General features: G+C 38.8%; 1 protein-coding gene across 4 annotated transcripts in view; it reads right to left on the reverse strand.

Moving 5' to 3' along the window:
* The window catches only part of Herc4 (HECT and RLD domain containing E3 ubiquitin ligase 4), a 362,042-nt gene that overhangs the window by 328,229 nt on the left and 19,426 nt on the right, over positions 1–14,387 (reverse strand). For all 4 annotated transcript variants that reach the window (XM_067152418.2, XM_067152419.2, XM_067152417.2 and 1 more), the window contains exon 3: positions 10,177–10,287. In XM_067152418.2, the coding sequence (XP_067008519.1) occupies positions 10,177–10,287 (111 nt within the window). The remainder of the gene's footprint in view (positions 1–10,176; positions 10,288–14,387) is intronic.

The raw sequence follows: 14,387 nt of genomic DNA on the forward strand, positions 1-14,387 counted from the left end.
AATTCATCCACTCCTGCTGCTTTTCCCACTTTTGTTTGTTTGACAGTAATTTCCACTTCTTCCATTCCAATTTCACTCTTGGATTCCCTCCCCTTACATTCTATCTCTACCATCGCATTCTCACGTTTTAAACTTAATGTGACAAAGCTTAACATTTTATATGAAACCCTTATTCTTCACCACCACCACCACCATCATCATTATTTCCCAAAGGTGTAATTTACCCAGTAAAGTTCAGGAATTCAAGGCCATTTCCTGTTTTCGCTCAACTCACTCATTCCCACACTCAAGTTCATCAAAGTAATCCTCTCATCCTTTTCTCATCTCCTCTGGTTGTGTTATTGTCTCTCCTTTCCCTTTCACCTGTTCTGTGTAGACTCTTCCTTCTTGCAAGTCCATATAGCATCCTTTTACCATGCCATAAGTCCTGATTAAAGTTCTATAAAAATGTGTCACTTATCGAGTCACAAATTTTCACTAATACTGCTTAGTATTATCACATTCTTCCTAGCCCTGAAAATGTTCTTTGTCATCCCTTGTGAAAGGGACGTGATTTTCAACACAGATTAGAGACCTTGGCATAGGAGGCAGGTCAGGGAAAGTTCAGTTTTGCTCTCCAGTTTTCATTGATATTGCTGAATAACTCAGTAAGCCTGTTTGTGCATGTATTTCACATTCTATTCATAAGTTACAGATGTATTCTGTGTTTTGTGATACAGTGAAGAGTAGCGAATATTTGTCACGTGATAGCCTATGTATGAATTAAGAACATAATCGTGTGAAGTAGGCTAACGTGGTGCTAGTCTTACGGTATGTTTTTTGTTATTTCCAAGAGAGGAGTGCATTTTCTTTGAAGTAATTTGCTTTCCAGCTTGATTTAGCTTGCCATTAAATTATGGGGAAGAATTAAAGTTTTATATCATGTTTCAAACTTAACGTGACAAAGCTTAACGTATTATATGAAATCCTTATTCTTCTTCACGGCTGAACCCTTCCAGCATGCCCAGCAGAGTGGTTGTAAGCAAGCACTCTCCAATGGTGTCTGTCCAGAAACGTCTTGTTGTTCATGACAAATTCCCAATTCCGTCCTCTGCTCTTCATGTCTTCCCTCAGCCTATCCATCTTTTTCTCGGTCTTCCAACTGGTCCTCTGCATGTTAGTCTTCTTTCCATATAAGTATGTACTATTCTTGTGCTATTCTTTCTTTAAAATGCCCAATCATTATCAGCCTCGATGACCTTAGTCTTTCCTATATAGATTCAATTAATCCTAGGTTTATTTGGATCTCTTCGTTCATTGTATGATCAAGTCGTGTCTTTTGGAAGGCAGCTGTAAAACAAACTTCATCTCACAAGCTTGAAGCATATGTTCTTTGATGTTAGTGTGCATGTTTTCAGGGAATATGTAAGAACTGGAATTCAGATATGACTTACGTAGGATGATTTTTGTTCTTTAACAAGTTAGGTGCCACATGCCGCCATATGGTGTCACGCTTGTCTTCAAATTTGAGATGGCGACGCCATACGGCGGCACAGTAGAGTTTCAGGCGATGTGCCGTAGAAAATCAGCTGTGACATCTATGTGCGTAAAATTGGTACTAACATGAAGAGCGAACTTCAGGGTCTATTCCAGCTATGTATTTCTACTGTGTGCCACCATTTGGCGCCACAGTATCCCTCTGAAGTCACTGACCGGCCAGTAGTCATTGTCACAAGTGAAAGCGCTCCAGGCATTGTTTATTCCTCGTTATCTACGAATTATCACTCAGTTTGTATAGTTGTGCAAAAATATATATTTTTTTTTTTTAAATGGAAGATATTGGTAATAATCTTGATAGAAATAGTAAGCAACTTGCAAAGAAGAGAATTAGTGAAGTGTATATTTGTGAATTAACTGATGGATTCTGATGGAGAGGACGATGTGTTGATGGCAATGACTATAACGCTAGTGATGATGAGTGCAGCGACAGTGACAGCATAATGGATGTATAGCGCGATGCGGAAGACGATGGCAATACTGATAGTGATATTATAGGTGGGGACGGTGCTGGTGCAAATGGTGTAGACAATCATGTTAACAATGATGCCTGGGGTCCTCGTGTAGGGGCACAGAAAGATATTCCATTTACAAGCCTGGAGCATCTAAATCTTCAAATTGATACTTCTACAGCCACACCATATGAATTTTACCGACTGTTCCTAACAGATGAAGTTCTTGATTTGATGGTACTACAAACTAATTTCAATGCAAATCAAACACTATACTGAAATTCAACCCAAGAGCTTAGGAAAAGTATCCTTCCGCGCGTCCCCTGTTCCCCTTTCCCGACTGCGTTCTCCATCTCCCCACAACCAGCGTATCATTAATGCCATGCGTCTATCTGACAAGTACTTCATTCTGGAATAGTGAAGCATCAAACGAAATCACTTCCTTTTACATAGCTGTACTTTGATACGTACCATACCTATGTATTCCTTTATTGACCAAGTAAAACCTACAGATTACTGACGAATACAGAGGCAAGAGAAGCAAGGTTTACTTTTATTTCATACAGCAATTTATGTGAGGCACACGGAGACTTACAACATAAGTATACGATTCCGCTCTCGTGCAACGACTGTCGGCAGCAGTTTCTCACAGTTCAAAAAGCTGAAAAACCCACCCGTGAGTGGGATTGCAAAATACAATGTTTCCAGGCATGTAAATATTGTAGTCTCGTCATTCGGAAGGTAAAAACGAACTCATGATCCACTCATGACAACATTTATGCAGGTAGAGGGCGGTACAAATTATTATTATTAGTATTATTATTATTATTATTATTATTATTATTATTATCATCATCGAATACGCCAATGATCCTATTCCCACACCGTGTTGAGGCCCTTCCTGTTTTATTTACAGCGAGTGCATAGTTTGAACTGAGCTGACACATCGACCTTTCACTGGAGACTTGGATTTTCCGTGGAGTTTAAATTCCAAGCGAGCGGCGTAAACACTGTACACAGAAACACCGGTCAGCTGCGCGGTCTTTTTCACGTCTACCACAGTCCATAGCAGATTCTAATCTCATAGGCTACTGTAAACGTTTAAAACAATTTGGTTTAGATTTCCTACTTAATTTTTCTCCACTTTTGTTAGCTTTAAAGTATTTCACAGGGGACTCAAGCGTCACAGCATCACACACGTCTCGCTCACATCTGGCAGCCATTATAAATACTGAACACGCTGTGGCTGTCAGTACTGCCAACAATTTTATTGGATCCATCTTCAACGTCGCACATATTATGCGAACTTATCAGCAATGGAATGAACTCGAACAGCTTACTAAGTACACAGTGCAATAAGATATCAATATTGTATTAAATAATTATTATTTTGCTACATACACCACTGAGAACAATAAATATTCACAGCCATCTACGTATGAAATATAAGAGTTGGTAATGAACCCGAATAACAACCTGTTATATATTTTCCATATTTATACAGGGCAAAAAATTTTAATTCGTCAAGTCAGTTCACCAGAATATGTAACCAAACTGAAGAAAGCTCCCGACTTCAGAACAAGTAACAAACCTAGAGAACTATTTGGCGCTGCGGAAGCCTTTTCACCAACCAGAAGTCTGACTAACATCAAAGGGACCGCTAAGGTCTTGAGTTGACTCTCAGTATAGCGTCTATGCATATTAAGCGGTCTAGTCGTTTGAAGGAGTGGGTAGATACTACAACGGAGGAAATGAAAGTTTTTATAGGTTTGAGATTATGGATGGGTCTTATAAGAATACCTTCATTATCAAATTACTGGAGCCAGTTTTCTGTATATGGAAATAGTGTAGCTGGTAAGGCAATGCCAAGAAATTGTTTTCAGTTACTACTTCGATTCTGGCACTTTGCTCCCAACGATGCTTTAGCTGGAAAGTTGCACAAGAATCCGCCACTGTTACATATAATGCATATGAACTTCAAGAGTGTCAAAACTCCAGGTGAAAACCTCGTAGTTGATGAATCAATGATTCCGTGGAGGGGTCGTTTATCATTCCGGCAATTTATCCCTAGTAAGGCACACAGGTACGGTGTTAAACAATTTAAGCTGTGCGACGACACAGGCTATACCTACATTCAAGTCAAAGGTACCTTGAATGCTCAGAATACACTGAGCTTGGCTACTCAAGTTGTAATAACTTATGGACCTGTATCTGGACAGTGGTCGCTTGCTCTGCACCGACAATTATTACTCATCAATTGAGTTAGCTGAGATGCTACTGGATCGTAAGACACATTTTATTGGCACGCTTACGAAAAATCTAAAAGCGTTTACCATAGGATGTTGTTAATGCAAAACTTAAGAAGGGTGGTCGTAACTTCACGAAAATTGGTATGCAAAGTCGGGGAATAGGTCGCTATAATCTAGGCTATCAATAATGTTATTCGCACTGAGTGAAAATGGTAGTTTAGTGGAAGGCCTGAAATGTAATCTATATATATAAAATAAGAGTTTTGTCTGTACATTGCTCACAATTTGAAAAGAATGGTATTTCTGTATCGGTCATGTCCACAGTAACAAAGAAATGCATTTTTTACTTTTCCGTAATTTCTGTCTGTCTATCTGTATGTACGTATGTACACGCATCACGAGAAAACGGCTGAGGAGAATTTAATGAAAATTGGAATGTAAAGTCGGGTGATGAACCCCTACAATCTAGGCTATAAATTATTTTAATCACGCTGAGTGAAATGATAGTTTAGGGGAAGGCCTGAAATGTAATCTATATATATATATATAAAATAAGAGTTTTGTCTGTACATTGCTCAGAATTAAAAAAGAATGGTATTTCTGTATCGGCCATGCCCACAGTAACAAGGAAATGCACTTTTTACTTTTCCGTAATTTCTGTCTGTCTTGTCTGTCTGTATGTATATATATATATGTACACGCATCACTAGAAAACGGCTAAAGAAAATTTAATGAAAATCGGTATGCAAAGTCGGGGAATGAGTCGCTACAATCTAGGCCATAAATAATTTTATTCACGCTGAGTGAAATGGTAGTTTAGGGGAGGGCCTAAAAATTAATTTTTAAATATTTACATTATTAGCGGTCCTTTCTCACTGAAAATTGGTATGCAAAGTCGGAAAATGAGCCACTACAATCTAGGCTATAAATCATTTTATTCACGCTGAGTGAAATGGTAGTTTAGTGGAAATCCTAAATTTTAATTCTCAAATATTCATATTATTAGTGGTCGTATGGATAAATACTACAGAACCAAAGTTATATAGAATTACATTTTCAACCATTTATATCTTATACATTTTTATGTTATTTGTTTTACGTCCCACTAACTACTCTTTTACGGTTTTCGGAGACGCCGAGGTGCCGGAATTTAGTCCCGCAGGAGTTCTTTTACGTGCCAGTAAATCTACCGACACGAGGCTGACGTATTTGAGCACCTTCAAATACCACAGGACTGAGCCAGGATCGAACCTGCCAAGTTGAGGTCAGAAGGCCAGCGCCTTATCCGTCTGAGCCACTCAGCCCGGCTAATACTTTTTTTACCGTACCAGCTATGATAACACACATGTTCATGAATTTGTATTTTTGTTGCTAAGTCCATATCAACGCCGAGCCACGAGAAAATGGGTTAACAGAATTTAATGAAAATCAGTATATAGAGTCGGGGAATAAGAAACTACAGTCTAAGCTATAAGCAATTTTATTCACCCTGGATGAAATTGTAGTTTAGGGGAGGGCGCCTAAAATGTAATTTTTAAATACCTATGTTATTGGTCCTATCGAAAATTACAACAAAAGTTATAGAGAAAACAATTTCCGATCATTTATATTTTATTCAGTCTTACCGTTCCGACTATGATAAGAGCAGTATTTCAGAGTCGGAAGAAAACTAAATGTGAAGGCCTACAATATAGAAAGCGCATAACATTGATCAACAACAACATTACATTGACTATTGTTTGTTTCGATGTTCTTTGCCTCTTATGCTGCCTCTCAACTCCAATAGATGGGATTACTACTGCGTACCAAGTATAGCCTGACTGAATTTTGGTGGGAAATAGCTGGGGAGTTTAGAAGACTTTCTTCTTTAGCATGCCATTCCTCTGATTCATACATTTTCTGATACAGATGGTACGTAATACAATGGTTCTTCAAAGTACTCCAGCTATTCGATTCCTACTCTGACGCGCTGTTTGAATGAGCAGTGGGCATTCTTAAGGCAGAGGCTCACTTAGTATAGTAGTAGTAGTAGTAGTATGGCATGGTCTGGAAAACAATTTAGGCCTATTCTAAATTATAGCACCACAATTCACTTAATAACTCAAAATTCAACCCTGAAAAGAGGCGTTTTTAAGAAAAGCTCCTTCCTCTTCAATTTTATTAAATTCTACATTAATTTCAGTTTTATTCTAAATTAGCAGTGAAGGGGGGGGTTTTCTCCTCTGGCTTGGATGAAATATTTGCCTCCACATTAGATAGATTATTCCGCCACCAGTGTAGTGAATTGATATTTTCCGACTCATCGGGTACTACTAGGAAACAGATTAGTAAAAGGGCATAGTTTTCACCCTTGGGAGTCGCCACTATCGACCCCCTCCCTGCCGAAAAGGGACGAAGAGTGTTCACGGCTCACGACTGTCTGCGGCTTGGTCATTCCAGCTCTGGAACTTTGGACTGTTAGATCGGCAGCTTAGTCCTGTTCGTTAAAAATGAGAAAATGTGTGGTTTTTCATTTGGTTGAGTATATCATATGAAAGCATTGCTTCTGATCGCGCCATTCCTACTGACGTCATTGTAATGTATGTTCATTTCAGCTGGGAAAACCACTAGGACAGTCTTTCTGAGAACGTAAAAAGGCAGTGGAGGGTGAGTGTCTACCATTATAATGAAAGCTCCCCAACCTGATTGTGACTGATGGTATGCAAGCGGGTCTACCATTACAGTGAAAATTCCCAAACTCAGTCTTCGTATGAGAAAAGATGTTTGGTGAAATGCCCATTGCGTTTCTAGGGTAACGTTAAGAGCTATGCAATTTCATACAATCTTACAACGTGTACACCACCTAACCTAGAATTTTGTATACAATGTAGAATTCCGTAGCGAAGCACGGGTACATCAGCTAGTATAATGTAATATAAATACTTGTTTCGCATTTTACTAGGTTTTCATAAATATTGTGTTAGTTTGAATTAGCAAATAAATCTCCCGAATTTGAAATTTGTGTTGCACATTCCTTGCCAAAAAAATTCTGTGACACCATATGGCGTCACACATGACCTTGTTATAGTGAGATAAAGTTTACTTAGTACATCATATAAATATTTCCCAAGATTATATATCAGCCTACAACGCGTACAATTGCTTTGGCACCAGCGGAATAGTGTGCTACAATCGGCTTGGCACTCAACGTGTTAAGGAACCTTCCTGTCCCATATTTAGTGTCACACAAGACTGTTCAGTACTTCTGGCTCTACCCTGACATTACTAGCAATCATGCTACCTACATAACTGAATTTGTTTACTACTTCAAACTGTCTGTTGTGCAGTTGTAGGTTGCATTCAGAATTCTCCCTGCTAATTTGCATTGCCACAATTTTTGTTGTGCTCACTTTCATTCCATACTGTTCAAATTTAGTTTTCCACAAATTAAGTTTGCTTTGTACTCCCTCCTCCAGCCCGTAATTCCCCATTTCCTACTCCCTTTAGGTCTCTCAGAATGGTTGTTGTTTGAGTCATCAGTCCATAGACTGGTTTGATGCAGCTCTCCATGCCACCCTATCCTGTGCTAACCTTTTCATTTCTACGTAACTATTGCATCCTACATCTGCTCTAATCTGTTTGTCATATTCATACCTTGGTCTACCCCTACCGTTCTTGCCAATGTATATATTTGTTCAGTCTTCAGCCCTAAGGCTGGTTGGATCCTTAACAGCTTTGCCATCAGCGAATGGTAAAAAAAGAACCCTTATTAAGTTTCAAAATTATGTTAGTTGAAATCAAGTCATGTTTCTTAATTCACCGTATATTACTCGCAACACAATTTTAGGGTAAAAACATGAGATATACATGAGTAAATATGACAACTACCTATCCTCCTAATAAGCAAGCATGATGATATATACCCTTTGATAATCTTGAACAAATAAGCTTCCTAATGGAGAGCAAATTGCTGAACCAGCTGAGTGGTTCCTGAGAGTTGCCTCCACACAGGAAAAATACTCATGCACTTTCTTCCTGTACAATATTACTTTAGTAAAAAGAGTCAACAACAGAGTTTTGTCTATAAAACAATATCACCTTGGACAAGTAAAGAACTAATTCCTCCCAAAATATTTCAATATTCTACAATATGATCAAGTATGCATCAATGCCCTAGGAAGTGTGCAGTATAGAATGATTTGAACCCCAAGAGAGCCTACAGGATATTCCTACATTTCATCAAATAATTTTATAACAGCATCTAACATATTACCTCCAACACATTAAATCTTATGTGATGCTGCAGGATAAAAGAAATACATTTCTGCCCGTTTAGACACACAACAAATAACTACAAGACCTAGAGAGAATGCCATATTTTCTTTCTTGGATCATTGTAGAACACTCATGAGAAACTGAATTAAATATAGCTGCTGTAGTGGGGAAATGATACTGTGCTCAGCATAGCGAATGTAATAGAAGGGCATGGCATGGAACAGCGAGGACATCAGACCTTGCAGGGGTAAGACACGAAACCTCAGTACATTTGATCACAGCCAGATTGCTGGCACCAGGTGTATGGGCCACAATCTCTTTCCAAGGGCCACTGAATCAAGAGCATACTGTGGTGTACTGTGAGTACGTGAATTCAGATGATATAGAAGTTGATTCCCATAGGGAACCTGAAATATTTGCCCCGAATGAGTAAATTTATAATACCAATATAAATGGTCCGTTATTGGACATCATAAATTTTCCAGCTAACTCATTCCCGGTTGCCAGCATTTCGCCCCCGTTGCTAGGTTGGGCTCATCATTTGGTACCTAGCACACCCACCAAGACGCTGGCTAGTGCATACCGTGGAGGCCACTGCATAGGCTACTTGGAACCACCCTCAGTGCCAATGCACTATGAGAGACTTTGTCTCTTTACCAAAAAATTTGATGCCTGCTTGGCCATCAGATGATATAGAAGCTGATTCCCATATGGAACCTGAAATATTTGTCCCGAAGGAGTGGATTCAAGTAAAACCATTGCCACCAGGGCCAATTGCAGTGGTGTATGACACACTAATGACAGGTCACCGTTGGCTAGCTCAGATCATTAGAGTGGATAGATGGGCCACAGCGCAGCATATCATTTGTAAATTCAGTGTTGGACGACAACATGTGAGCATCCAGAACCATCTCCTCGCCCTGGGTTACAGAAGCATGCATCCCACAAGGGTAACTCTGTTTAACACCTGTCACAAGGCACAATAACTGACATGGCCAAAGGAACATTACCATTGGATGCTCGAAGCATGGAAAAGTTCACCTGGACAGAAGAGTCGAGGTACCAGGTGGCAAAATAGAAGTGCATCGTCAACCACTAGGTAATGGATCCCTCTTGCCAGCAGAGCACAGTTCAAGCCAGTGGTGGTGCTATCCTCGCATGGGGACTGTTCACCTGGAATGAAATGGGGACCCTTGGTACATCTGACAACATCCCTCACCAGCAAAAAACACAGGAACCTACTGGTAAATCATGTTCACCCCTTTTTGCTCACCTCCAGCACCCTAAAAGCGACCTGTACCTGCAGTAAGACAATGCTTCAGCCCATCACTCCCGAACTGTGGCTGACTGGTTCAACGATTACTCCACAGATGTTAAGATGCTTACCTGGCCCCCCAAGTAGTTCCGATCTCAATCCCTCTGAGCAAATCTGGGATGCTGATGAGAGGGATGTGCGTGCCCTGGACCCTGCTCTGATCAATCTTCATGGATTATGGGAGGCTGTGCAACGATCATGGATCGCTATGACTCTCCAACACTTCCGTTGTCCTGTAGAGTCCACGCCATGACGCAATGCCACTGACATTAAGGTGAAAGGAGGTGCTATGCAATACTAGCCAGGTACCTCTAATTCAACTGCTCATGAGTGTAATTACAAAAGGTTATTCCTACAAATCAGTACACACCTGGTTTCATGCGAGCCTTGTTGTGACCCAGCTGACCATAATCATTATTTCCACAGGAGTAAACCTTTCCTTCATTCGTGATGATTACTGTATGGTTGGCCCCACAGGCAACTGCAAGGACAAAACAAATAAACCTCATGAATAAAAATGACTTGACAACACACCAAAGAACTTTGCATGTTCGTAACAGTCAGCAAGTCAAATCACAGAAAAGCATTTTTAAACAGAAAAAGAAACATGGATTTAAAATGTAAGTAAATGATTATGGCAACATCAGAGAAGTTCAAATTTCTGCTACAAGATGGAAACATTGTGGTAGAACTATAAAATTCAACGAGTGCAACTGGTGATAAGGAAATAGTGGAACTGTTATTAGTTGGAGATTCGGACGTGTGCAGTAGTGTGCCATGCTACAATGGACTTTGAGCAAATTTGTGCAATTAAATTGCTTTGAGAGAAGTCACAGAGTGGGCCTCCGAGAAGGAGAGTGGTCATTTGCCATTTGCCGAAGGACTGTGGTAAGATGTTGAAATAGTTCATTGTGGTAGTGCTCTGCTTGGGTAGGAGCGTATGTGTGTCCAACATAGACCTGGAGAGAAACACCTGATACTATATCCATCTGAGAAACACTGGACCCACCCCAGGCATTACAATCTGGGGAATCATACTATGTTGTAGTAGCCTGACAGCCACAGCATATGTGCAACAAGTCACCCAACCTGTCCTGCAGGGACCTTGTCTTCAAGTAAAAAAAAAAAGTAAACTCATGTCCTCATCCCGAGGTGGTGCAGCTCTTTTCAGGCATACGCCCAATGGAGGTGAGCTGTATGTAGCATTTCAACCACAGACCAGCCCTTCTGCCATTTTAAATTTCTGGCAGTACCGGGAATCGAACCAGGGCCCCTGAGGACGGCAGCTAATAACACTAACCGTTACGCTATGAAGACGGGTCTTCAAGTATCAACGCCCGAATTCACGCTGTATATATCACACAATGTGCTTTAGAGATTGTTTGTCCGCTGCAGAGGCCTGCCCAATCTCTAGACCTGTCCCTGATTGAGCACTGTGGGAATGGATGGGACAATACATCACAAGCACAGGCGACAATTCTTGATCAACTGGCTGTACAACTGGAACACACATGGGATCCTGAACTTCAGCACTATATTAACCCTATAAGTTTGCATGTCAGAAACGTTCCAACATCGCAATATTCTATTGTACTCATATGTTGGAAATATCCTGGCATTATGTCTGTTCAAAGAAAAATGCATTTTAATGGAAGAATTGAAGTAACAAACGATTCTCAGGCAATATTACATACTATCCACTTCATTCCGTATCGATATTGTAATCAAATAAGAATTAAATAAAAACTTTTCCACCTGATCGATACTTTAATTATTTAACCTTAGGCTAAATTATGTCATTAAAAAAACTGCAGTACATGTTTCAATTGCTTGGCAATCATCATCAGCTGCTTATCTTATAGCTTAGGCGAAAGAATATAAAAACATTTGATAATTAAAATTTTTGGTAAAGAACACTTAATGGTGAGGGAGGGTGGGGGGAAGGGGGATGTTAAAATTAGATGTACAAATTAAAAAACTATTTGTATACTAAAAACTTCCTAAATGAATGATCTAGAAAAATGAAGGACAACATAATCAAGACAAGTGAACTGTGCATTGAGTGAAACACAGCTGAAAGTAATGAAGAACGAATGTAGTGCCATAGAAGGAAGTTTAGGAAGTTTTTAGTTTAGAAATAGTTTTTTAATTTGTACATCTAATTTTAACATCCCCCTCCCTCACCATTAAGTGTTCTTTACCAAAAATTTTAATTATCAAATGTTTTTATATTCTTTCGCCTAAGCTATAAGATAAGCAGAGCTGATGATGATTGCCAAGCAATTGAAAAATGTACTGCAGTTTTTTTAATGACATAATTTAGCCTAAGGTTAAATAATAAAAGTATCGATCAGGTGGAAAAGTTTTTATTTAATTCTTATTTCTCAGGCAATATCTAGACTAGAGAATAATTATTAGAGTTATTTGGGCAGGCAATCCAGGGAACGTAAATCGAGCGCTGTGTTTACAACTGGAAGGCACAAAATGGCCTCAAACAAATCAAGTTGGGTGACCAATACTGACATAAGCCCGACTGTGTATGATTTGAACTCGAGTGAAGATGACTGTCTTATGGAACTTGATTCGAGAAGGGAGTGTTAGGGTGTTTGAGAAATATTCAGTGAATCTGAAGTTGAAGAAGGCTCCAGTTCATTAGAAGATGATGACTGCTCTGACTGGGTACCCTAGAAGCCTACCCATGCTGATTTCCTGAAGTTCCCCCATAATACATACAGGAAATTTGTAAATTCTGCATATTCAGTGTTTGTATAAGCATGTAAAGTAATTTATTCCAGCTTGATTTTGGTAAAATAAATTGTTTAAGCCTAAAGAACAGATAGCACTATAGCCATACATTTACAGAAAAATAAATACAAGTAAAGGTATGTGACCAGCTAAACAAATTCACATGCTAAGGGTTAAGAATCTTTACAACATTATGGATGTCAGAACCTGCATTCAGAGTTGGGAAGTAACTGAGTAAAAGTAATCAATTACTTGTAACAAATACTTTTAAGTAATTTTTAATTGTAATCATTACTTTTTTAATGTTACTTTTACTCGTAGTTTATTTCTTGATATAAAACTGTAATCATTACATTTTAGAAATTGATATAGGCCATAGACTATGGAAGCAGAAACAGGAACAATTAAGCGATGATGAAGATTTCAGTTCTACTACAGCAGAATCAGTAGCTTCACCAGTGCTGGATAATATACCAGTACTTTCAAAGCCATCACACTTATCCTACAATACCTACCACTGCTGGGGATGTTATTAAAATGAAATGCAGATGTTCCTTTAAATGCCCCTGTAGAGCATCTTTTCGGCAAATGCAAAGTCGTTCTTTCCCCCAAAGGTCATGGTTTAGAGATAAGAATTTTAAGACCTAATTATTTTGTAAAGTAGGCCAAAATATCAAATTACCTAAAATTCTCTAACTGAAATAAAAAACTATGGGAAAACATTCTGAAAGTTCTAAAGTCTCTGTACTATGATGCAAGTGTAATAACTTGGAAACAACTCTCTAACCCACGAGTAAATAATGACAATATCGAGCTTGATTATTATTATTATTATTATTATTATTATTATTATTATTACTACTTGCAAGGTGTGGCTGTGAAGTTCTTTACATCTATTAGTATTAGTTATTATTTACATACTTATGTACGGACTTTATTTGGTATAAATCGTGATCGTATTATTTGTGAGGTTATGTCATGAAACATCTGCTGTATGTATACTAATGAGTTCATTTAATGTAAGAACATGTAATTAATATAATATAATGTATTATTACCTGTATATATGATGTATAAATCCAATGCAATGTTGTGCAACTAAGGGTAATAGTCTTTGTCAGTAGAGGTTTATCGAACATTCGATCCATTTGTAAATAGGTTACTTGAGACACTAGAAATTATGAGAAAACATGTGTCATATTCTTCTAGAAGCCTGGCCAGGCAGTGTATATAAAGAGGCAGTCTTGGGAGTTGCGTTGTTTAACGAGACATGTGTGGAAGTCGTATTAGCCGAGTATTTGAAGTCATGCAATTATTTTCCTTGAAAAATGTACCGTGAAATGAGATATTTTTTTTTTTTTTTTTTTTTTTAACGTTTTAAGTTATGGATGCTAAAATGGTTACAAAAGCATACTGCATCAAACTGACTACATTTTGGATTGCAGTTTAACTTCCTTCAATTATTTGAATCCATATGGAGGGCAACTTTGCATTTGTTGCACTCAAAGCAAGATTCCTTCCAGGTTCCATGCTCAAAGTAGACTTTACATCTCCTTGGTGGGGGTGATTTACTCGCTGGAGGAGCAATCTTCTCAGGAATATGACCCCAGTGCCTTCCCTGTAGTCACACTGGTGTGCTACCCGAGATAAACATCCTCTAGTGGCGTAATCAGGAACGGTGACATCTTCCAGAATTTGCTCTCCAATGTTGACCCAGAATGATGAAAAGCTCATTCTCTTTTCCCTCAGGCTCAACATGTCATGTATGTAGCTAGAATTCTACAATGTCACATCCGGCAAGTAGAAGTACAATTTCTTGAACGTTTTACATACCTG

This window comes from Anabrus simplex, chromosome 8 (assembly GCF_040414725.1).
Source record: "Anabrus simplex isolate iqAnaSimp1 chromosome 8, ASM4041472v1, whole genome shotgun sequence".
NCBI classification, from domain to species: Eukaryota; Metazoa; Arthropoda; class Insecta; order Orthoptera; family Tettigoniidae; genus Anabrus; species Anabrus simplex.